This window comes from Myxocyprinus asiaticus, chromosome 23 (assembly GCF_019703515.2).
Source record: "Myxocyprinus asiaticus isolate MX2 ecotype Aquarium Trade chromosome 23, UBuf_Myxa_2, whole genome shotgun sequence".
Lineage (NCBI taxonomy): Eukaryota > Metazoa > Chordata > Actinopteri > Cypriniformes > Catostomidae > Myxocyprinus > Myxocyprinus asiaticus.
This window is the reverse complement of record NC_059366.1, coordinates 41,466,043-41,492,499: the sequence shown is the minus strand read 5'-3', so window position 1 is coordinate 41,492,499 and position 26,457 is coordinate 41,466,043. Positions and strand designations below refer to the sequence as shown.

At 36.8% G+C, this 26,457-nt stretch overlaps 1 protein-coding gene across 1 annotated transcript in view; it reads left to right on the top strand.

Annotated features, from left to right (window-relative positions):
* LOC127413523 (MAM domain-containing glycosylphosphatidylinositol anchor protein 1-like) overlaps positions 1-26,457 on the top strand; it is a 272,396-nt gene that overhangs the window by 210,401 nt on the left and 35,538 nt on the right. Inside the window, exons 14-16 of the mRNA XM_051650732.1 lie at positions 544-696; positions 800-961; positions 20,533-20,663. Coding sequence (XP_051506692.1) covers positions 544-696; positions 800-961; positions 20,533-20,663 — 446 coding nt within the window. The remainder of the gene's footprint in view (positions 1-543; positions 697-799; positions 962-20,532; positions 20,664-26,457) is intronic.

The following is a 26,457-nucleotide window of genomic DNA, read 5'->3' as shown; positions in this document are numbered from 1 at the left end:
TTTGTACTCGAGAAGACGATAGAGTTACTTTCAAATGTCTGCGCCATTAAAACAGATGTGTTTTTATTCATGTAGCTAACAGTAAACATGTATAGCCCACTATAGTGCCCCTTGTGGCAACACTTAGAATGCAATGTGAATTTGCTTGTGATAGGAATTCCCTGTTGAAAATACATGCTGATTCAGGCTGGTTTATTCTGGTTAGTTCTGGTTTGATGCTGGTCTATCTGGTAGACCGGCACAGCCAAAAGACTTTTCTGGTGAAGCTGGTGGACCAAGGAACTCTTGAGACCTTCCATGCTTGAGACCAGCATTCAAAAACACAAACAGTATGCTGGCACCAACATATGTTGGTGATCAGAAATGCTGTTTATTTTTTCAACAAGGTTGCACTCCGAAACATTTCTAAATACAGTGATGTGTAATTAAGCATGCATAGCTAGAAGCGTCTGCATACATTCACATACTTGCGTAGAGTATTTTTCAGGCCTTAATTGCTCTATGCAATTTAGTGTAATTAAACTAGTGTGGTCTTATGTTCAGATCACGTATGTGGGTTCGAGGATGTGCGGATATGTGGATTCACTCAAGACCGCGGCGATGTGTTTGACTGGACCAGACAGAACCATCTCACCCAGAACCCCAAACGCTCTGTAAACACAGGGCCTGATATGGACAGGAGTGGGACAAAAGAAGGTAAACACACACACAAAACCACTGACACACTCCAATTAATGCATTATAGACACACGCAACCCTCTGACTCACGTGTGTTCTGTTGTTTCGCTCCATAATAAAGGCTACTACATGTACATTGAGACATCAAGGCCACGTCAGGCAGGGGACCGAGCCCGTCTTCTCTCTCCGCTCTACAACGTGACAGCAGCGCGAGGACCAACAGGGTCCACCAGAGCCCCTTACTGCATCTCCTTCTACTACCACATGAACGGAAAACATATCGGTAAGTATTTAACCACAGTTACATTTCACACAAGCTGTCGACCAGTGTAGGTTTTTATATTAGCCCATGCCAATAACGAACAATATATACTACCAGTCAAAAGTCTGGCCACAGCTACTCATTCTTTTCATTAGTATTTTCCACATTCTGAATAATAATAAAGTCATCAAAGCTATGACATAACACATATGGAATGATGTTGTGAAATCTTACATTTTAGCCTCTTCAAACTTAGTTTCCAGCTCTGCACACATTGATTATTATCTCAATTTCAAAAGATGCATCATGAGATGCTTTTTAAACAGTATTAAAGAAGTTCACATGTATGTGTAACGTACATGTGAACGTTACACATGCTTGACACTTACTTGACACTTATTGATTGCTTTTCCTTCACTACATGGTCCATATCATCTATTTAAGAAAAGAGAGAGCGATAGAGTACGAGAGAGGTGATGTCATCCACACATACATTACTTATTTATTGTGACTGTTAAAACATTAAGCTTTGTTTCAAAGTGTCATCTGTCACTTTTCTGTGCTTCAAGACAGTCTAATATGTCTGCATGTGTGAGTCATTCAAGCACATCATACAGCAGGCACACCATAGTAACCCTAAATGAGTGATATGGTTGGCTCTTTCTAGGTTTGACAGGACAACATTTCTGCTGACAAGATTGTCCATCTCTGTCCATCTATTTCTAGTTCATAATTGTAACCCCTAATATTGTCATTACTGGAAAAATCAAGCTTTTTTTTTTTTTTATCCCCTTTTTCTCCCCAATTTGGCATGCCACATTCCCACTGCTTACTAGGTCCTCGTGGTGGTGCTTTTACTCACCTCAATCTGGGTGGCGGAGGACAAGTCTCAGTTGCCTCCGCTTCTGATACAGTCAATCCACACATCTTATCACATGGCTCGCTGTGCATGACACCGCGGAGACTCACAGCATGTGGAGGCTCATGCTACTCTCTGCGATCCACGCACAACTTACCACGCGCCCCATTGAGAGCGAGAATCACTAATCGTGACCATGAGGAGATTACCCCATGTGACTCTACCCTCCCTAGCAACCGGGCCAATTTGGTTGCTTAGGAGACCTGTCTGGAGTCACTCAGCACACCCTGGATTCGAACTCGCGACTCCAGGGGTGTTAGTAAAATCAAGCTTTCTTAATTAAATATTACTTGAAATGTCAAGCTTTGGGCTCATAACTCAAATATCCATCTTCCTTGAACTTATTTTTCTTAAAAATCCATAGACTTTAGAGTTTAAATGTTAATAACGCAAAATGTAGTCTATGGGGAATACCCATAATGCCTTCACTTGGTTTACTTGGTGAAAGGAAACATATGGGGGCATTTAAATATTTTATATTAAGAATTCATGGAGGTTTTAGCTCTTTTGTAGTATATTATAATGTAGTTTTGATGCAAATAGTTGCCTCTTGTGATGTCAATATTAGGGTGATCTGTGCCCCCTTTGGTCAAGTTGGACCCTGTTAACGTTATCTCAGTATGAGCATGTGCAACTAAAGTGCAGGTGTCTGTGCATTTCTATGGAGAAATAAGTTTATTTAATGATTAATGACCTACAATCAGTAATAAACTTCATTATAAAGCTGTTATTGTATGACCTAAATCTGAGTCCATTCGGTTCAATTTATTAAGTAGAAAGAACAACATTTAAATAGCAAATCTGAGTTAAGTCTACTTGCATCTAATTACATTAACTTAAATAGTTAAGGTCTGGGTTTCCCATATAAATGGACAAGGCACTGTTTATGTTTTAAATGGAAAGAAAAAAATATGCCCTCATAAATGTAACAAAATGCCCTCAAAATCAAAGGGGATACATTTTGTCCCTTAATGTAAATGTTAATTTCTGACACTGGTTGCTTTCAATAGTTTTCAGTGTTTAATATAAAACATTTGTGTAAATAATTAAGGGCTAGGTTTCCCGAAGCACTAAGTAGAACGTCAGTAGCACTTAAGTAGTACTTAATCTTTAAGGCGCTTTTCCCAAAATTAGTTCAAAAAAGTAGTTCGTAAAAGCTTTCGTAAATTAACGAGAGCTTTGAACCACTCTTAAGTCCATTAAGTGCAACTTAAGCATATCTTTCTGGCATCTTTCACAGTATATCAAAGACAATGGGACATTTAATAAATTGTATTAATATATTTTGATAATTGGAAATCCATTGTAAACTATTTCAGAGGATAACAAAGTGTTGAAAAAAATCACTATGAAATCAATAGGCAGCCTCCGCAGCCTGTGCATGCAACGTGATAGGTCTAAATTTACAATACACGTAATACAGTATAACATTATATTAGCCTTATTTGATAATTGGCAATAGAAAGATGACATGTTCTTATAAAACAGATTATTTAAAGAGCACCTATTATGGTTTTTAAATGTGCCTAATTTTGTTTTAAAGGTCTCATACAATAGATTTACATGCATCCAAGTTAAAAAAAACACTTTCATTTGCTCATAATTTAAAACCCAGTGTCAAAAATGACTCGTTCAATGATCCATTCTAAAGGATACATTCTAAATTCCTCCTTTCAGAGAGCCTACTCTGCTCTGATTGGTCTGATGTCCCAGTCTGTTGTGATTGGTCTACCGCTTAGTGTAGTGTTTGAGGGCGGGTCAAAGCTGTTCGTGACCAGCCAGTGAAGACCAGAGGCGGGTTTTTTGTTACCAAATTACGTAGGTTAGTACAGGAAGTAAGTCCGGAATTACTAACGACTCGTTTCAGGTGTTCAGAATTGGTTCTTTCTTTTGGGGGTCAATAACTCCATTTGTCGTGCACTTTGATTTTTGAAACTTTGCAGACTTTTTTACATTCACTAACAGCTATATAACACACTACATGAAAGGTAATATTTGAAAAACCATAATAAGTGCTCTTTAAGAAGACATGAGCAATGTGACCACGCAGTTTAAACTTAAATATGCCTTAATAAATACTGTAATTAAAATATGGTTAACAGAGAAGATTAGAGCGAGAGTGTGCAATGAGAGATTCTCTCTCTCTCTCTCTTTATCCTCCTCCTCTTCTTTCTTCCTCCAATGGCTGGTTCAAATCGGGCCACCTATGGTCTTTTTACAAGGCAATAGCAAATTGCATGGTGCATAATGGCAGTAAGGCTACAAGTACATGGCACCTTGAACTCCAACCAGATGATCTATTAATATTTAGATACTGTAGGTCTATGAGCAGTTCAATACAGATGCCCATCATTTTAATCCTCTTCTGTGCGCATTTGTTCAGTTTCCAGCAAAAAACTTTAGGCTACGTGAGAGTCGCTTATGATTCACATCGCGTGCATTCACAATACATGCATTTATTGCGTCACTTTCATTAACCTCTATGACTGAGCATCAATACATCTGAAACTCCGTCTTACTAAAGCCATCATTATTTCTATAATTAAATTCTGTAATAGTTAATACATTTCGGCGCCTCGACAAGGTTATAAACAACTTCCATGTTTGTCAGTATTTCCACATTATTTTCATGTTGAGGAGACAAACTCTGGACATATTTGCCAAGGTGATCAGCACCTTTGGACCGGACAGCTCCCATAACGAATCACTTAAGTTCTACTTTATAATGAGCGATCTATGTGCTGGTTTGGGAAACAGGCTTGTTGGTTAGTGTAAGGACTTTAACATAGAAATGCTACAACCAAAGTTTTGACAGCAGACTGTAGGTTTTTATTTTCTTGTTTTTCAGTTTGACAAATAAAGAACCCAAACATCCTGTTTCTCTTCGCCCTTTTATCCGTGCTCTCTCTCCAAACTTTATCAGCCCATTAACTGCTCATAGATATTCTCTCTCTCTCTCTCACTCTCTCTCCCTCCCTCTCTCTCTAGCTGTCTGTCTGCTGTGTTTTTACCCCACCTCATTCTCTTTACCTGTGTCTTTTCCTCGCTCCTGTTCTAATGAGATGGAGCTGTCTAATTATTTGCCAGTTGCCACTCATGACACAGATTGGGCACATGGCAGGGGGCGGCTGGTGAACGCAGACAGAGCAACAATCTATTTGACTTTCCAAAAGCATTTGGATTCTCTGCTGAAGGCCTGCGCTGTATATTTTAAAGGATATGTTTTATTAATTCCATTGCTATTTAGGAGTTGGAGAGGACAGCATGTCCTTAATGAAAATTAAAATTGAAAGGCGAATCACTTTAATCATGATCAAAATCACCATGGGGTGCGCACACACACACACACACACACACACACACACACACACACGCACACACACATGCACACACACACACACATTGGTGCGGCTAGCCTTATGACGACTCTCCATAGACATAATGATTTTTATACTGTACGTACTATAGATTCTATCCCCTAACCCTAACCCTCACAAAAAACTTTCTGCATTTTTACATTTTCAAAAAAACTTTGTTTAGTATGTTTTTTAAAGGTGCAATATGTAGCATCTTTCATGTAATATTTGCCTTTTTTTTTTTTTTTTTTTGCCAATGTGTGAACGGCTTGTAACGCAACTTAAAAAAATGAGCCCTTCCTGGACTTCCTATGTTGCCTATTAAAGCCTGTAGACTGATTTTCATGCGAAGGGAGCAGGTCGCTTTTGCCGGGAAAATCCAAAGGATGTGACGTTTATGCGCACTCCCGAGAGCCTTGCCTCAGTGCTTTCGCTATTCAGCAGTGACAACAAACTGCAACACTAGGTAATGTTGTCGTAGAGATGGAATCCAGCAAATGTCCAGCTCCCAGCACAACACTGATTCCTACACAATCTCAGAGTAAGCAAAAAAAAAACAAAAAAAAAATTTTTTTATCTACTGAATCCCATCTGGCTAAGCGGGAACGTGATAGTGGTCGAGCGAAAACTAGATTGAACATCGGCAGGGCATTTGATTCCTGGAGGGACCTTTGTTTGGTTTTGGGGATCAAAACCGACCCTGAATTGGCATTCTTCTTATTGGACAGGTAAGCTTACATAACTGCAAAGCATGTGAAATATAGTGCCATAAGGATTGATCTGTGTCATTTTAGCTAACTTGATATTGCCTGCTAATGCTGACGAATTGCAAGCTACCTTGCTTCGTAACTTTCAAATTATTTCAACGATCTTCTCTTTATACTAAAAGTCAGGTTAATATCAATGTTAATCTGTAATTATTCAGCAAGGTAAACTACAATAACACATGAAATGAATGCTAGACAATGTTCAAGATAATGCAAAAAGCTCCATTCATTAGTGTAACATAACTTGGTTATACAGAAAATATATACATTCTATTATTATAAAACAATAGCGCTTCGATATATCAAAATGACAGTTGTGATGGAATCACATCAATACTGAATTGTGTCAACATATTTATAATGCTATAATCTATTTTATAAACAGCTACTGTCATCATCCACCATATTTAGCCAACAGCTATTGATAAAGCTGGCTAGCTAGCTAACGCCGACATAGGCTATCGTATAAATGCAGTCAATGTATCATGCAAAGAAAAGTGATTACTTCAAATGACAGTCTCGCATAGTCAGACCTATATCCACATTTTGTTTTAGCCCTGTTCCAGCACTGGAGAGTCAAATATAATATACAGTCTCAAAGTTTCTAGTAAAACAATCATAACAGTGTAATTTTAATTATGCTACCTCATCGGTCAGCATGATGCCGGTGAATCATGTTCAGTCTCTTTGTTTTGGTCCATGCTCGTGTCTCTATGGAGTGTGCACACGATCACGAGCAACAGGCAGCTGGCTGCAGTTCACTTAATGGCCACAGGTATCATTAATAACAAGGGTTTCTGAATCTTACATACTGCACCTTTGTGTGATTTGAATTATGGGGACAATAGAAATGTACCCATAATACCATATTTATAGCATAATACCCTAATTACTGTAAACTAAAAAAAAAGTCCTTGTAAACCACTCAACCCCCCCCCATCCCCCCGACACACACACACACACACACACACACACACACATAATCTAATACGCAAACAGAAAGTGTCTACTAGAGCGCTCTTACCCCTCACATTTGTCACTCTGGTTTACAGAGACATTTTTAGGGATAGTTCACCCCACAATAAAATTCTGCCATTATTTACACCCTCATGTCATTCCAAATTGCTATGACTTTCTTTCTATTGAGGAACACAAAAGTAGTTAGTTAGCATTCAGATTTTCAAAAATGTCTGTTTGTCACACAAAGCTATCGTATGGCTACCGAAGACTTTGAAAATGACTTTTGGACTAGTTTTATGGTATCTTTATGGTGCTTGTTTTGTTCTTTTTGGAGTTTAAAAGGCCTGCTATCCATTCACTTTTATTGTATGGAAAAGACAAAAGACAAATGAATAGCAGTTTAATCAAAATAAAACTATTTTAAGAATATTTTACCCAATATTAATGTGTGCTATGTATTTATTTATTTATTTTTTGCTTAGAGTTTTGCCTCGTTAGCTTTGCGACATGCTAATGTCAACGCTGAGTCGAGTCTTCCATATGCTTCTTATGAGGAAAATTTGTGTGGTGCACGTAGTTGCTGCCTATGTAGTGTTTCAGATCATTAAATTGTTAAGTCTCATTTCAGTTAGGGTGCTGCTTTAGAAGGCACTTGGCTATGTAGGGAGTAAGGCAGCAAGACAGCTTTCTAGGTTTTTAGAACAGAGACCAAACATGAAAACTGCTCTTGCTGACTGTTTCTGAATCCAGTTCAAATAAATATTTCTCATATGTGTCATATTTTATCTAATTTCATGGCATTTTAAACTGGTCTTAGCTGGTCCCCCAGCCTGGCCAAGCTGGTGTTTTTGGGCTAGTGCCCCAAATGCCTATAAAACCATCACAACAGGCTAGCCTAACCAGTGTGGCCAAGTTGGGAGACCAGCTAACCTCCTTAAGCTGGTTAAGTATTTTTTTTTTTTTTTTTAGCTGGGTTGCCTCTGTTCTACATAGTTTGGCCATAGTAACTGGCTATAGGCTGAATGCTGGGATGATACCTACTGACTGCTGCTTGTGTACACTAATCTGCTAATCATTAGCCTGTGCATTGGCATGTGGGCGGCACTGTGGGCACAGATGCTAAACTGAGGGATTCACAGCTGGCTCAACTCTCATTACACGAGATACCCTGCCGTGAGACAGACGTCCCTGTTAGCAATCTTAATGTGTAGGACTGTGTTAGCCGCTCTATGCTGTCTGTAAATTACAACCTCATTAACGATATGAGGGTTTAGACTTTTAATTGCGGCACTGTGCTTGCATTAGATTAGATTACATCCCAATTAGCAATTGGAGAGATTAGCTCTGCGTTGGCTACACTAGCATGAGATACAACAGTGCTAAATTAGCAGAATGAGATTTTGGACGTGAACTAGCTGCATATGTTACACACTGGAAATCTAGCTAAAATCAACTTTGGACATGGTTTCTAGCAAATCGAAGTTGGTTGTTTATGACTGGTTAACCATATTACAAAACACAGCTTATCAAGTTGACATGCATTGTCTAAAAGACGAGAAGAATATATATTTGCAATGTACATATGTAAGGAATAATTGATGATGACCCATTGAATTTATTTATTTTTTTGTGGACTCTCTCCCCTTTTCTACCTAATCTGGTATGCTCAATTCCCAATGCGCTCTAGGTCCTCATGGTGGCGTAGTGACTTGCCTCAATCCGGGTGGCAGAGGATGAATCTCAGTTGCCTCCGTGTCTGAGACAGTCAATCCACGCATCTTATCACATGGCTTGTTGAGCGCGTTACCACGGAGACGTAGCATGTGTGGAGGCTCACGCTATTCTCCGCGGCATCCACGCACAACTCACCACACACCCCACAGAGAGCGAGAACCACATTATAGCGACTACAATGAGGTTATCCCAACATGACTCTACCCACCCTAACAACCGTCCAATTGGTTGCTTAGGAAGCCTGACTGGAGTCACTCAGCACGCCCTGGATTCGAACTTGCAACTCCAGGTGTGGTAGTCAGCGTCTTTAATTGCTGAGCTATCCAGACCCCCCCAACCCATTGAATTGTTGAAACATTAGCATTCCCTGAGGTATGCACTACTCCAAATATGCCGCCACTACGCAAAATAGAGTTAAACCTCGGGTGTGTATTATTTTTCATAATAATATATGGCAATTGTTTTGCTCATACCATGGTTACCACCTCAAGACATAAAATAATAATAATAGTAATAATAATAATAATTTATTTCAAGATATTTTAAGGTTTTTGTCCCTAAAACACTCTTGTGAGTAGAACTGCTTTCTAACACCACGGATTCAGCATCATGCTTTAATACAGCCCACGTCTTTGCTGCTAGTTCGAAAGCGTCACTTGGGTTGCTTTTAAGCACTTATTGGGCTCTATTTTAAGAGTGCTAGTGTTAAGCGCAGCACTATGCCATAAGTCATAAGTGCAAAGTCAGTGGGCATGGCCATGAAATTTTTGTGCAATCATGCACTAAGTCTAGGCACAAGTATGTTTGCCGAAATCGCCCGCGCAATGCGCATATGGGCTAGATTAAGTGCAATTGAATTCTGAGGTTCTTCTCGGGGATTTCCACTGTCTGCATCCTATTATAGTCCGTACCCTGTCGAGCACCAGTAATATAAACAAAGACAGCACATTCATAAGAAGTTGGTAGTGTAAATGGACTGTATGCAATGAATTAGAAAAATAGAAAATGTGCATTAATTGCGTCCTTGATTGCCTGGCATTGTTCTATGACAGTGACACACTCCTTTTATACACATAGAAAATGTGATTCTCTTCAGAATTTGGATGTACGCTCAGTAAATTATAGGGAATGTAAGTATTATTTTTGTTATTAACAATTTGTATTGATTCCATTCATAAGACAAACAAACACAACATAAAATACAGAATCAATTATATATGTTTATCTTTTTTTTTTTTCAAGTTTGACCTTCAAATTCCTTCTAAATGATTTTGTGAGAGTTTTGTGTTTGGTAGTTCGGGGAACAGACACAGTCTCTGTGTGAAATCTAGGTGATACAGTCTCTATGTGTTGTAGTTTATGTGACCTATGTGACATCTCAAGGCAGCTAGCAGACGTTCGGATTAACCAGTTTGTCCACTTCCTGACCAGGGCCCCATTTGTTCTTTGCGCTGGCATGAAAATTGCACTTAGAATTAGCGCTGTCATGAAAATTGGATAAGACATTTGCGCACGGTCATAGTGCGTAGCGCTGCACTTTGCGCAATCACGAAAATAGAGCCCTTATTGAAGTAACAAATTGTTGCATTTGTTTGTTTGTGTGTGTATGAGAGAAAGAGAGAGAGAGAGAGAGAGAGAGAGAGAGAGAGAGAGAGAGAGATTACCTGTGTCTGCCATGTCTCTCAGTTGTCAGCTGTGTTCATCAGTAACATTGCTAAGATGTTCATTTAACTACATTTCTCAGTAGCAGGGTCGTAGCGTTGCTATTCTTGGATGTAGCTTATCAGTTTCAAAAGTGTATTCAATAAGTCGCAGGGGTGCATTGACATCAAGGTTCTGTCTTGCTCACGAGTGTCTATGTGTGTGTGTATGTGTGTGTATAAGTGAAAGAGATCTCGGGGGTGCTTTCCACAGACATTAAAATAACATTTTGGATATTATAGCAATTGTTTTTCATTCTTTATCTGATTTGTTTAGCCAGTGTCTTTGTTTTTATTTGGTTATTTTGCTGTGGTAGCTTGTATGGGTCTTTGAAATAACTGAAGTAATTTGGAACCATTATGCGGTCAAAACCTGGAACTACTTCATAGTCATGTGCTTACTGAAAAATAATTTCACACTTTCGAATGTCTGTCAGCCAATCAACAATTTAACAGCACTGTGGTATATCTTCACAATTTTTTTCTCACAGGGAAAGACTTCCTAAATGACTATAGTTATGCATAGCTGACTATGTTCTGGGGAAGGGATTGGTTTTCAATTGTATTTTTCAGTAAATAAATTAAAATAAATAGAATATTTATATTATTTGAAAAGTCAGGTATTATGATCCCAACTCAAAAAGTATTTCAAAAAGCATTACTTTTACTCATTACTTTTAAAAAGTAATCTCATTGACATACATTACTTATAATCAAGGAGTCAGGATTTAGCTAGTCAGTCCTGTTAGCATCTGTTAGCCCCTACTGGTAGCTGGTAACTATAACATTATCCAGGCTAAAATATTTTTTCTCCACAAATGACCATTCAGATTTAGCCATGTATTTTCTATTATTTTCTATTATTTTATGCAAGTGACATATACATTGCATATATTTTATTATTTATAGTAGATGTTTTGCAAGGTGACTAATTTTTTTGGGAGAGCTCTTAAAAGCGTGAAATGGACTTTCTCGGTCTGATGCCATTGAGGTCACAGCTCAGGATACTCGCTAGTGAAGGTCTTGTCAGTGTTCTCATGACAATTTTCTTGAAGCTCCAGAATACATAATCAAATGCCATTTAGGCCTCAAGTGATTGATTAAAAAAATAAATAAATAAATAAATAAAATAAAATAAAAATATTCTGTAACTGATTGCCCTTGAACATGTATGGAGGTTGAATACATCTGGGGCTGCATGTGCCAGCCGAGCAACTGCTATAGAGATTAATAAGAATACTAACAGATAGCTCTCTCCAGGTATTATAGATCTCCTTGCCTTAACATATTACTCCAATGCTTTTGAGATGTCTCCAGTGTTGCAATATTCCAGTGTTAAAATTTTTCTCCTTTAGCGATGTGTGAAGAAATGCTGGGAACACCCGTGTCATACCATTAAACAACTTTTAATGAGCGTTGCTTTCAGTTTAACAGTATTTAGACAGTAGTCGTTTTTTCACACTGCCACAGGGCTGACATGAAACTTTACATCTCATAGAATGTGTGAGAGTAAATAGACATCTTTACCACATTTTTAGCTGTGGTTGTTTAGTTTGTCTGCGGCAAAATCTCAGGGGTGTTCAACAGGGGGTCTGAGATAGTACTGCAGGGCGCCTGTCAATTATTGTTTAATCACAAACAGTTTTTTTTTTTTTTTTTTTTGGGAAAAATGAAAATATGCGTTAAAGAAAAAGACAATATTAATGGGATAGTTCGCTCAGATTCTTTTATTCACTGCCATGCTGTTCCAAACCTGTATGACTTTCTTTCTTCCGTGGAACACAAAAGGAGATGTTAGGCAGAATAACAGCCTCAGTCACCATTCATTTTCATTGCATCTTTTTTCTGTATGTTCCATAGGTTTCCATGAAGGTATCTTAGTTAAAAGAATACACACACATTAGATTCCAACATGCCTTTCAACCTCTGTATACTACCTGATAAGGCAGCATTTTTATGTTTCAGACACAGCCGAAGTGTCAGAAAAAAATCTAGTCGCTTGTTGTGTTCATGACTGGGAAAAATACCCGTATTATCATGGAAGAGATTAAAAAAGAGAGATACAATGAATGGATTTACTGCTTGTTGCTGTAACGTGTAGCACCTGGTAAGCACATGGTGTTAGGCCTCTCTGGGCACTTACAAGTACATGTTTGGGCTGTTTAATTGACTGTTTGGTTATAAAACATTTGTACTAGCACAGAGTAGACAACACCATAGCAGTTCTGTCTCATATTGAATAATCTTCACCTGCATGGAGAGGGATTTAATCACTGCATGTAGTGTTTAACATCTGTGAGTGTGTTTAGTACTGAGTATATTCAGTTATCTCACAGCTTGTGTCTGTTTGATAGCCCCACAGAAAAAGCTTTGCATTGCTTCACTGGATCAATAAATCTTTATGTGCAGAGAGTTATTTGCTCTATATATCTGTATGGGGTTATCTGATTAGAAGGAGGAGGCAGATATTCATGCTGTTTTTGACTGGTAGATGATTGGTTTTAATTAGCGTAAAGGTTTCGTGTGTCATACACAGATGCCTTTGTAATATTAAATGATTCAAGCAACTTACAGCTGTTTTGTTGTTGAAACAAAACGGCATGCGCAACCCATTTTATGTTGTCAAGGAGAAGTATGAAGAAAGTAAATTGATTTCTTGTTGACTACGTCTCCTTACCATATCCAACTTTTTCCTATGTCCCGTGATGCTTAGCGAGAAATGTGGTTGTTACTTCCGTTGTCAAGTAAACACAGCTGTTGTTGCAGTGTATGATTTCATGAAGTGTATGATTTCATGAAGACATACACTGGCAGCCAAAAGTTTGGAATAATGTACATATTTTGCTGTTTTGGAAGGAAATTGGTACATTATTCACCAAAGTGGCACTCAGTTGATCACAAAGTATAGTCAGAACATTACTGATGTAAAAAACTGCACCATCACTATTTGAAAAAAGTAATTTTTGATCAAATCTAGACAGGCCCCATTTCCAGCAGCCATCACTCCAACACCTTATCCTTGAGTAGTCATGCTAAATTGCTAATTTGGTTCTAGAAAATCACTTGCCATTATATCAAACACAGTTGAAAGCTATTTGATTTGTTAAATTAAGCTTAACATTGTCTTTGTGTTTGTTTTTGAGTTGCCACAGTATGCAATAAACTGCCATGTCTTAAGGTCAATATTAGGTCAAAAATGGCAAAAAATTAAAAAATAAAAAATAAATTAGCTTTCTCTAGAAACTCGTCAGTCAATCATTGTTTTGAGGAATGGAGGCTATGCAATGCTTGAAATTGCCAAAAAACTAGGTTTTCATACAAAGGTGTTCACTACAGTCTTCAAAGACAAAGGACAACTGGCTCTAACAAGGACAGAAAGAGATGTGGAAGGCCAGATGTACAACTAAACAAGAGGATAAGTACATCAGAGTCTCTAGTTTGAGAAATAGACGCCTCACGTGTCCGCAGCTGACAGCTTCATTGAATTCTACCCGCTCAACACCAGTTTCATGTACAACAGTAAAGAGAAGACTCAGAGGTGCAGGCCTTATGTGAAGAATTGCAAAGAAAAAGCCACTTTTGAAACAGAAAAAGAAAAAGAAAAGGTTGGAGTGGGCAAAGAAACACAGACATTGGACAACAGATAATTGGAAAAGAGTGTTGTGGATCTTAACCCCATTGAGCATTTGTGGGATCAGCTAGACTGTAAGGTGTGTGAGAAGTGCCCGACAAGACAGTCACATCTATGACAAGTGCTACAGGAAGCATTATGTGGACAAACTGACAGCTAGAATGCCAAGGATCTGCAAATCTGCCATTGTTGCATGTGGAGGATTTTTTGATGAGAAAACTTTGAAGTAGTTTAAGAAGTTCTGCATTTTTTTTTTTTTTCAAATTATAATAAAATATTAATTATAAAACTTAATTATAATTTTTCACGTTATTAATGTCCTGACTATACATTGTGATCAGTTGAATGCCACTTTGGTGAATAAAAGTACCAATTTCTTTCCATAAGAGCAAAATCGGTACATTATTCCAAACTTTTGGCTGCCAGTGTACATCAATCACAATATCAGTGTGTTACTGAATGATAATAAACAGCAAAAAAGTCATAAAGACAAAGAAAGTGCAACAAACCCAGCGGACTGTTTCTCCCAGATGCAGCTGAGATTTAATTTAAGCACAAATGGAACATTTCGAGCAGAATTAACACAGTACCTGTGTTACTTCAGCTTCAGATGTGTGTGTTTGTCATCTTGGCACCCTGCTTGTTCAAATCAGACAGACACACCGAGGAAGAGCTATGAAGTTCTCATCCTTGGGTATGTTGTCCGATTTCCTTTTAAATCCGCATGTAAGTTTAAACTTTTGTTCGGCGTGTGATTGATTGACAGGTAAGAGGTTGTGCTTTTCTGCTGTCCGGGATGCATCAGGGCGATGTTTTAAACCTCAAATGCAATTTGTTTTTTGACTACCTCTGTATGTGGTTTTTGTGATCCAATTTTGCAACCCGTTTACTATATTTAGCGCAGTCCATTTGTGATTGGATCATCTGAAACGTGTCTTATTACCAGCTGTAAACAGGTTTTAAAATGACTGCAACCAGAGCTAGGGAATGTTAGAGAACGAGTTCCACCCACATTCGTTTCCCCAGTAAGACCCCCAGGAAAAAGGTGGATAGATTGTGTTTTGCAGGCTTGGGTAGTAATGGAAAACATGTACATGCATTACATTTTTTTTTAAAATACAAACTGTTAGTAACTGCATTCCACTACAGTTACAATTTAAATTGTTGGTAATCAGAATATATTAACACTCAGAAAGTATATTCATTACTGAAGAAATTACTTTGCATTTTATTGTTATTTTAGAATTGTAAGATTAGAGCATCAGAAATGGTTAAACTTGTGTAAATTGTGCACATTTAGCTTTATGCTAAGCTAAAATGCAATATTTAGCCCTATTACATGCACCTGTTACCAGGCACGATTATATTTGAAGTCAAAACTAGTGAAAAAATATCTGTGAGAAAGAAGAAATCAAAAGTATTTAGATTACATTACTGACCTTAAGTAAACTAACCGAATACGTTACAAATTACGTTTTACAGCATGTATTATGTAATCTGTAATGACATACATTTAAAAAATAACCCTACCAACCCTGGTGATTTGTCACTCTCTACACGTGCAGTAGTCTATTAGACGTTTCTGCCAGAGCAATACAATAGCATGTTCTATTAGACCGCACGTTTATTAGGCTTGAAGTTCATTACAAAGGAGTTCAACAGCCAGTGGATCCATTAGAGTAGAAGTCAATCACAGCAGCAGTCCATTAGATCATTCAACATATGACCCTGCTTTCTGTTACCACTTGACAGCACTGGCTTGACAAGATATTTTTTCAGTCTTTGTCATGGTTTAGTGACACACACACGGTCTTTATTTGATGGTGGACAAGAATATATTGCCCATGCTTATGCAGTTTGTATTGAGGAAATTTTCCCGGTTCAATACAAGTTAAGCTTAGTCGACAGCATTTGTGCCATTTATGTTGATTACCACAAAAAAAAAAAAAAAAAAAAATGGACTGTTTATGGACTGGCCCCATTCACTGCCAATGTAAGTGCATTACTAACTGTTTTTAATAGATGAGGGACAAAATGTATATATATAAATATATATCACCCAAAAATGAACATTCTGCCATCATTTACTCACCCTCATGCCATTCCAAACCTGCATGACTTTCTGTCTTCTGTGGAACATGAAATTAGATGTTCAGCAGTATGTTAGCCTTGGTCACCAAGCTGGTCAACCAGCTTAAACCAGCCAAGACCAGCAAACTACTTAATGCTGCTTTTAGCTGTTTTTATCAGCAGTGTCTCTACTTTCAAGAAAGTAAAAAGAGCAACGCACAAGACACAAACACTGTACAGTACCAAAATAGCACCGTGTACCATCCTTGGTTTGAACCATGCTCTAAAATTGCCTGCCACTGTCCAGCGTTCCTTCTGTGCCTCCATGTTCAGCTCATTATGAAGATGAATGAGTGTTTGGATGTATTCGACCTGTGTCAAGGTGAGCCAAGGTCCTTTCATGTTTGGATCTTTTGCTCTCTATGCCAGTGAGTCTGCTTACGGGTCTCTTCGGAACCTCTGGTTTTTAGAGCTTGTCCCCAATCAATGTTACAGACATGATTGTCTCTTTTAAGGGTCGGTTAACCATTAATTTTAGTGGTCTTCACATAAGGGTGATTTAAAAAAAAAATGTATTGTAAGTGCCTGCCGTATTTTTCACAAAAGGTTTATGAGTTGAGTGTTCGTGATCACCTGGCACTGGCACACAATTTCTGTTTATTAATTACCCAGCGAGCACTTCTTCTGCATGACTGTGGTCATTGAAAGTGGCAGACGCTTTCAGCATGGGCTGCGAACTAATAGTGGCTTCACTGTTCTTTATGTACCATGGTTCCATGTCAAAAACATGGCTTATATCATAGTACATTTTAGTACATAAACTTCCAAGATGGTAATGGAATGCCCATGAAACAATAGGTCAGAGTCAATGTATTTGCACTCTTCAAAAAGTCAACCCATGAATTGCATACTCATTGTTGTCTCTACATAAGCTTTAATAGAAACATAGATTTTTAAGACTCTTTAAATATTTGTGTAGCTGTGTCTAATGTTATGGGCTGATATTGGTCAGACGGCTGGAGATGAGTTTATTACAATGTGGTTTGTACTGTGAGCAGGCCAATTTGTTATAGTACCATCAGTTTACTTTGTTGAAGCACCATTCTCCACCTTGTTATTAATTTATATTTGCTCTTCTTGAATAAGTAAAGATGTGAAACTTGTTTGGTTGGTCACATTTGCTTGTATCTTTTGTGTGTGCGTGTCATGAGGTTACAGTCTGCAGGTTAATGTTTGGGGAGTTGGGGGGGGGGGGTTAACAGCCTTTTGACAATATTCAATATATTTTGATATATACATTTACATTTGCTTTTTCATCCAAAGCAAATGAGGAATATATCAAGCAATTTGTCAATGCACCATCACAGATATTTAAACATTTTATCTAAAATGGCTTATTTTATTTTATTTTGTATTATTTTTATTTTTTTCATTTTATAAAAGGAACCATAATTTTGACCAAACAGTCCTTGAAGCCAAACAGAAAAAAAAAAAACAACAAAAAAAAAACGAATTAAAATAATCAAGCCATGTTGCCCATGCTGTTTTTCAAAAAATGAACATAAGAAAAACTATTTTTAATTACTAAAAATACATACACATAATAAACAGCAATATAAAAAGCAACGGATGAATAATTTTTTCCGCAATTAATCATGCCCCCTGACACGTACGTTAAATTCCATAATAAAAGTACGGATTTTCCTCCCATTCGAGCAATTCAAGCTTGAAATACATTTGTTTTCACATGCTGCAATAATAGATAGCAGCACCTCAACAAACCTCACAAGCAGCACAGCCACAGAATGAGAACCGCTCATTGAGGGGGAAGCACAACAGAATACAGGAATCTTGAGACGCAATTTTCAAAGTTTTCACTACTTTTAACTTGACACAGCGTCCTAAAAATGCTGCGTTTATGAAGTAAATGCTTCAAACGTGTCCATCTGAGGCACGCACATGTACATAGAGCGACAAATATGAAGCTAAATGCTAGGTGTGTGTAAGAAATTAATATTTAAAACTTTTTAACTATAAAATTTCACTTCCTCCCAGCTCGGTCACAAGGTTCGAGGTAACGCAGCCTCGTGCGTGAGATAAGTGCGTTGGAAAGTTCACGTGAGAAATGGCATGTGAAATACGGAAAAAAATACAGAAGTGCAGTGTTGTTTACAACAGAGGAGCATATATATTCATACACAGATGCCTCATTCGGCTGGTTTGGATACATCAACTGCGGCGCCATCTTGGAACGGTCAACAAGGAGAGCTGTTTGGATCGGTTTGAATGCAAGTGAATGGAGGAGATGCCTCAGACCGATCTCCTTGCTCAGACCGCTGCAAAAACTATTTTTGTGTTGAAACAGTATCGTGGTCCATAGAAAGAGCTGCTAATAAGGGATCTACATAAGAATATCTATGCTGAGGAGGCTTGCGCGCTTACGTCCCTCAAGAGGCAATTTGAACTCCAGCCTTGTTAACGAGCTGGACGGAAGTGAACATTTTATTAAAAAAAGTTTTAAATATTCGGCTATTTCCTACACACACCTAGCGTGTCACTTCAGAAGACATTAATTGATCCACTGGAGTCGTATGAATTACTTTTATGATGGCTATATGTGCTTTTTGGAGCTTCAGAAATTTGGCACCCATTCACAGGCATTGTGAGGACCAACAGAGCTGTTTCTTCCAAAAAATTGTGTTTGTGTTCTGCTGAAGCAAGACAGTCATACAGAGTAAATAGTAAAGAGTAAAGATAATTTTCATTTTTAGGTGAACTATCCGACATGAGCCCCCTACTCAAGAAGGGAAAAAGAAAATAATTGATTCAAAGTTCTGAATCATTTCATTTAAATGGACAGTTTGAAAAGATTCAGAGAAATGAATCAAACATACACGCTCGTAACACTGTTTTACTAAAGTTTAAATGAGAGATACTATTAACATCTGTATTAACACTCTCATGCAAAACACTCTCATTGCATAGTGTTGGCAAAAATAGTCTAATGAGATGCTCTTTAGGAAAGTGAATGGGCAATTAGTCCATTAAATTCAGTGCAATACTTACGATATTGCTTAATTCTATAATGCCAGCAAAGCATTGTGAATATACCTCCCAGCCCCTGTGTGTCTGTGTTTTAATGTTTAATGGGTTTGTACCAGTTCTTAATTTGAGTCACTACAAAAGTTTGTCCTCGCTCTTTTTCTCTCTCCGTCTATTTTTCTCTCTATGCTCACTGTCCCAGAGTACAACTGAATTATATATTGGTTTCCCTTAAGCACAAAGTCAGAGTAAAAATTTAATGCATGAGTCATAAAGGTGCCACATGGCCTCATTGCCTTCCATCAAAGCCTTTCTCTCATCTCGGAAAAGTGTGTGTGTTCAGTGTCTGTGACAGCTAATCTGATAAGTGACTTTCATAATAAGCACACTAAGCCACATTTAATCATTGTTTACGATGCCTCTGTTTTATTGGCTATGCTTTTTGCACACAAAAATGGCAAGAGCTTTCACAAAACGGCAAACTCCAATCTGATTGGCTTTCGAGAATTTCCGGGGGTGAGGTTGCACAGGTTTCTTCTCAGGAAGCACTACTGTAGTCGCTGAATTTGACAACGTTTTGGAAGTTCAGAGCATGCAGTATTTTAAAGACATTCAGATATTTGTTTGAGACACTTATTTGTTAGTTAACAGGGTATTAAAACTTTATATTCCAATTTTTATTTTATTTATTTATTTATTTATTTATTTATTTTTTGCATGAAATTAATGATTATATATATCTAAATATTAAACATTTTCCTTTTATGGTAATTTCTTCAGTATTGTTTGCACATTTTAGACATAATTCATGAAACACATGCAGACATTATTTCTTTGTAATTTTTTGTAAAACAATTCTAACATAAAATGTGACATTTTACTTAATGTTTTTTTTTGTTGTTTGTTTTTACAATTGATTTACACAATTTTTGTTTCTGCTCTGTTGATATATATTTTCAGAAAATATTGTCTTAATTATAGTGTGTTTGATTTCACCAGTTGTATATTTCTCCAAATGTAAATTCCAAAATCTACTGACAACCTTGACAATGGGTGATAAACATTTTGCACCTCATTCTCAAAACACTAGCAGAACGAATATATATGTGAATTGTTCTGTGTTAATACTGTGTAAAATAATAGATAGTTTTAGATTTATATTTTGTCATCATTCATTTATATGTATTATGCATGAAGTATGTGTATACATTATAATTGTCATCTGCTATTCTGCATTAAAAAATCTATTTTTTTATCATTATAGGACAGTGGACCAGACTTTATGCTGATTGTCAAAGTCTGGCTCTCTGAGACTATACTCACACCTAAATTGGGGAACTATGTCAAAGGTGATCATTTAGCTTGGGAAAATGTCACTCACAGAGCTCTGCTGTTTTGTCTGTCTGCCTGAAGGAACACTAAATGTCCTGATGAGGGTGAAGAGTATAGCCGTTGTGGATTCTGCAATCTGGACTCTGTCTGGACACCAGGGGCCGGAATGGAGGAAGGCAGATGCTGTGATCTTTCCAAGTGGACCCTTCCAGGTATGACTGTAGGGTACATACTGTATGTGTGAGAGTTTAAATCAGTCTCTCAAGTTGCGAGACAAAGGATCACAAAACTAGTCTAATTAGACAATTTAGGAAACTTGATGGACTAAAAATAAAAAGCACATTAAAAGATTATTAGATGAAGATGATTGAAAGCAAACCTTCAAGAGATAACATAAAGCGCCACTGAACCTGTATGTGGGTTCTACAGCAGGTTCTTCTGTGCTTGGTTCTACAGATGTGTGTCAACATTCTGAATCCTAAACATCATTGAATCAGTTTGTTCTCCCTTTAATGATGCACAAACATCTGGCTCCTGCACTGGCTCCTGTGAGCAAATGCACAATATTTGCATTATTACAAGGAAAGACTCATTCTTCCCCATTGAATGGGAGGATAATAGAGAAGGAGGAAGAATAGAATCTCTTCTCTTTAATTTTAAATGTATTCTTATGTAAAATGTTCCATATTAGATAGCTGTTGTTTTCTTATGTGGGTTGATATTGTCAAAAAATATGGCCTTTGGCAGATCTAAATGTTCCTCGTATTTTTCATAGTTTGTAAACAATAGTCCTGATATATTAAAATGATCATTATCTTTTTTGTTTTAAAGTAAAGTTGATCAAAATGTATTTGTTAGTTAAGGTTATGAAGTCAAGATTGTTCTTCAATCTTAAGAAGGAATTTATGGCCAAACTTTATTTTTATTTTTATTTTTTTTATTAATGGTGTTTAGTTTTGTTTTTCATGTTAACATGTTACTTACAATGAAAGTGCTATCTTAGATGAATACAGAAAAATTGTTGGCCCCTATCAAATTTTAATTTGCATAATCTGGCCCCCGCAAGAAAATAATTGAAAAACCCTGTTATACATCACTCAGAAATGATTTTTCATATATAATTTGTTTTTCATAAAAATATGCAGTAATGAAAGTTACAGTATAAGTTAAAATGATTAATTCTTCCTTGTAGTCATTTAGTGAAAAAAATATTTGTTTTATTTTGTTTTTAAATAAGTTTTACTTCTTTCATGAAATATTTTGAATCTACAATGGTTGAGTCAAAATAATTGATCCTCTGATTTAGAAAAAGCCACCATTTCAGAACAACTACATTAAAACTGAAATAAATAATATCCCTACTATTTGTTCAGTAATTGTGCCATATGTAAACTGTATATATTGAGAAATGTATTATATATATATATATATATATATATATATATATATATATATATATATATATATTATTTTCTCCCCTTTTCTCCCCAATTTGGAATGCCCACTTCCCAATGTGCTCTAAGTCCTTGTGGTGGCGTAGTGACTCACCTCAATCTGGGTGGCGGAGGACGAATCTCAGTTGCCTCCGCTTCTGAGACCGTCAATCCTCACATCTTATCATATGGCTTGTTGAGCGTGTTACCGCAGAGACATAGCGCGTGTGGAGGTTTCATGCTATTCTCTGAGGCATCCATGCACAACTCACCACGCGCCCCACCGAGAGCAAGAACCACATTATAGCGACCATGAGGAGGTTACCCCATGTGACTCTACCCTCCCTAGCAACCAGGCTAATTTGGTTGCTTAGGAGACCTGGCTGGAGTCACTCAGCATGCCCTGGATTTGAACTCATGACTCCAGGGGTGGTAGTCAGCGTCTTTACTGACTGAGCTACCCAGGACCCCTGAGAAATTTATTTTTTAGCTGTTTGTGTGTATATATATACAATATACTATATATACTCAGGCATTCAACTGATCACAAAGTACAGTCAGGACATTACTGATGTAAAAAACAGCACCATCACTATTTGAAAAATCTAGACAGGCCCCATTTCCAGCAGCCATCACTCCAACACCTTATCCTTGAGTAATCATGCTAAATTGCTAATTTGGTACTAGAAAATCACTTGCCATTATATCAAACACAGCTGAAAGCTATTTGATTTGTTAAATGAAGCTTAACTTTCTTTGTGTTTGTTTTTGAGCTGCCACAGTATCCAATAGACTGGCATGTCTTAAGGACAATATTAGGTAAAAAATGGCAAAAAAAGAAACAGCTTTCTCTAGAAACTCAACTTTTTTTTTTTTTTTTTTTTCAAATTGTAATAGTAATTTTTCACGTTATTAATGTCCTGACTATACATTGTGATCATTTGAATGTCACTTTGTTGAATAAAAGTACCAATTTCTTTCCATAAGAGCAAAATCTGTACATTATTCCTATATATATATATATATATATATATATATATATATATATATATAACAGTTAGTTCCAGTCCTCGAATCTGATTGGACGAGAGACGTTCCATGAGCACTGATGGTCTCACACCATCAGCACTCGGACGCTTCACTTGTGTATCACTCCGCTTGTGTTCATGCCGTTCTAAACTAAAGTGTAAGAGCAGTGCATATGCGTTAAGAGCTACGTTTGTGTCTCTTTTTACTTGTATTGTTTTTTTACATTACATATGTTAGCCAGCAGGTGGTGGCAAAAGATCATTTTTGTGTGTAATATGATACAGTTAGGTGACGTGAAGTGAATCCGCGTCAGCCAGTGTTTACATAAAACAGCTCTACGTGATCGCTTGTATTACTACTACACTACTAAAGCTAGGAAATAGTTTTAAATGGCTTTAAATTAACAACTTCAGCATTACGGCTCATCACAGCTGAGAGACACAACAGACTGATTAATTACACAACTCAAGGCGCTTACCTCTTACCGGAGTTTCCACATTGGAAAGGACATGTTGTTTAAAATGGCTGCGGAGTTTGCAGTTTCTATAATGAATGACTTTTGTGCACCGGCTACTGCGAAATAGGGAGAAATATCCCCGCTTGGACGCTATTTTTCCACTGAGAAAGCTGATCTTCAGAAAGCTGACAGCATCTCTGCTTGGGAGTGGCAACAGGTGATCGCACACACTCCATCTCTCTCTCTCTCTCTCTCTCTCTCTCTCTCTCTCTCTCTCTCTCTCTCTCTCTCTCTCACACACACACACACACACACATCCATCCTTGTTTATCCAGTAACTTGTTAGAAAGCCATGATACTATTTCTAAAGTGACATTTTTGAATTACTAACGGAGGCTTGGATGCATCATTTGGTTTGAATCAGCAATGGCAGATTCTGATCCGTCACGTAAGAAAATAGTTCCATGCACAATTGCGTTTTTATGACTGTACTCAGTTTTTCCTAATTTTTTAAAATTTACTTGTTCATTGAACTGTTGTATATAAGCAATATCACACTCACAATCGTGCTACATGGCCCTAAATCAGCACTGCTGTGATTATCTATGGCACTCGGCCTGCGGCCGAATCACAGCAGTGCTGATGTAGGGCCATATTTGCACTCTTGCCCATGTGATATTGCTTAAATATACTGTATATCATAGGCGTTGCTAGACCCTTTTTTGCAGGGCTTAAGCCCCCTAAAAGTATGTGACTTTGCAATCAGAGTTTTAAACAGCTGCAGCCGCAACACTGCTCTTATTTTAATCGTGAGGCACTTTGGTGGCGCGAGCGAGCGTCAGCATCTTTTGACAAAGTGAAGGAGAGGAGGCATGTTCCTCGCTTTGTTCAGTAATCTCGATTAACGAGGAGAGAAATGGGCTGGATTAATTAAGAGTACAAGTGACTTAGGACGTTACAATGACATCGAGACATAATTAAAAAATGGCTTTTAGCCTACACTATGTTGACTTTTTTATATAATTTGATGGTCATGCACAGCAGTTAACAAAATTATATGCTTTGTTGTCATTTGCGGCCAAGGAAAATGCTTATGATATTTAAACACTGATAAAGTCTATTAGTAGACAAGCTGATTTAAATAAATTATAATTAGACTTGTTTCAGTCATGAATGTCTCTGTGCTTTATCAATGGTTTAATGACCCAAAACACATAAAAGACGTTCATATTTGTTGCCACCTGGCGTAAATGTGTGATTTACAAAAATGGTTACTAAACCATTAAGTGAACAAATCTGAACTAATCTTTATATTCTGTATATACTGAATATTTATATAAGTTATATATTTATGACATACAGAAAAAAAAAAAAAAAAATACATCCGGAGTTAATTCACTGTACTAAAAAACAACCAAGCTAAATGTGACATTTATTGTAATAATAGTTTTTTTTCTGGTGTTTGATAGAACTTTAATCTATAGAGGTTGCAAAATTATTGGTTTTCTATAATAAACACAATTTTCTTTTAATTTGTTAACAAAAACGGAGAATAATATATATATATATATATATATATATATATATATATATATATATATATATATATATATATATATTATATATACTACCGGTCAAAAGTTTTGAAACACTTGACTGAAATGTTTCGCATGATCTTAAAAATCTTTTGATCTGAAGGTGTATGATTAAATGTTTGAAATTAGTTTTGTAAACAAAAATATAATTGTGCCACCATACTAATTTATTTAATTATAAAACTAAAATTAATTAAAAAAAAAAAAAAAAAGCATCCCAGGGTGATACCTCAAGAAGTTGGTTGAGAAAATGTCAAGAGTACATGTCTGCAAATTCTAGGCAAAGGGTGACTACTTTGAAGATGCTAAAATATAACACAGTTTTGAATTATTTTGGATTTTGTTTAGTCACAACATAATTCCCATAGTTCCATTCATGTTATTCCATGGTTTTGATGACTTTACTATTATTCTAAAATGTGAAGAAAAAAATTATAATAAAGAATAAGTGTTTCAAAACTTTTGACCGGTAGTGTGTGTATATATATATATATTGTTTATGGTTCTTTAAACGATTTCAGTTTTTTATAACTTTATTAGTGTTTGATATATAAAATGTCAATATTGTGAATGTATATTAGCTGGCTATCTTGAATGATGTAAACTATGAACTATGATGTAAAAACAAAAAAACATCATCTATGCTAAAGAGTGGAATACATAAAATGTGCACATCTATTAGTGTATTTGGAGGCTGAACCCCCTAAGATCGAAATCCTAGAATCACCCCTGCTGTATATACAGTGTATATATATATATATATATATATATATATATATATAAAGCTATTTATTTATTTATTTATTTTTTAGCTATATTGCCCTGCTCAATTGGGCAGGTGCAATATGTCTTCATGTGTCTGTGTGTGGTTAGAGGGGTCTTTAGGGGGGTGATTGAGGAAGTGCTGAGTCGTGCTCTACTGTTCTCATCTGGACTTGTGTTTCTGCTGAGTTGCGCTCTCAGCACAGCAGCTGCGAAGATCGAGAGACACTTTAGTGCACATCACAGATGAGCAAAGGTGCTGGAGAGAGAAAAATGACAGATTTTAAAAGCTTGAAGAGCAGGGCTGAAAATTGGGGGAATTAGAAAGTAAAGAAAATACTGTCAGAATGGTAAATAGGGATAAATATGAAGAAAGCAAATTTATAAAAAAGAACTGTCCCCCATCCAACTAAACTACTGCTTAAAAACAGCATGAAAGGTGTTTGAAAAATCATTGAACTTCCGTAATTTGATGAATTTCAGTTGCAATAGGACTTTTAAAGGGAAATGATTTATGGCAAGTCTTGATCCATCAGCATTTGGCTGGATCGTGAAAAGTAAGCTATGGTATTATTGGTTAATATTATTAAATCAGAAGAAAAGAAAAATGGTTTCAGAAGCAGAGAATGTTATTACATTTTGACCAAACATTACATATATATATATATATATATATATATATATATAAGCAATTTTCTTCCTGTCTTGGGAGATTGGCTGACCAACTAAA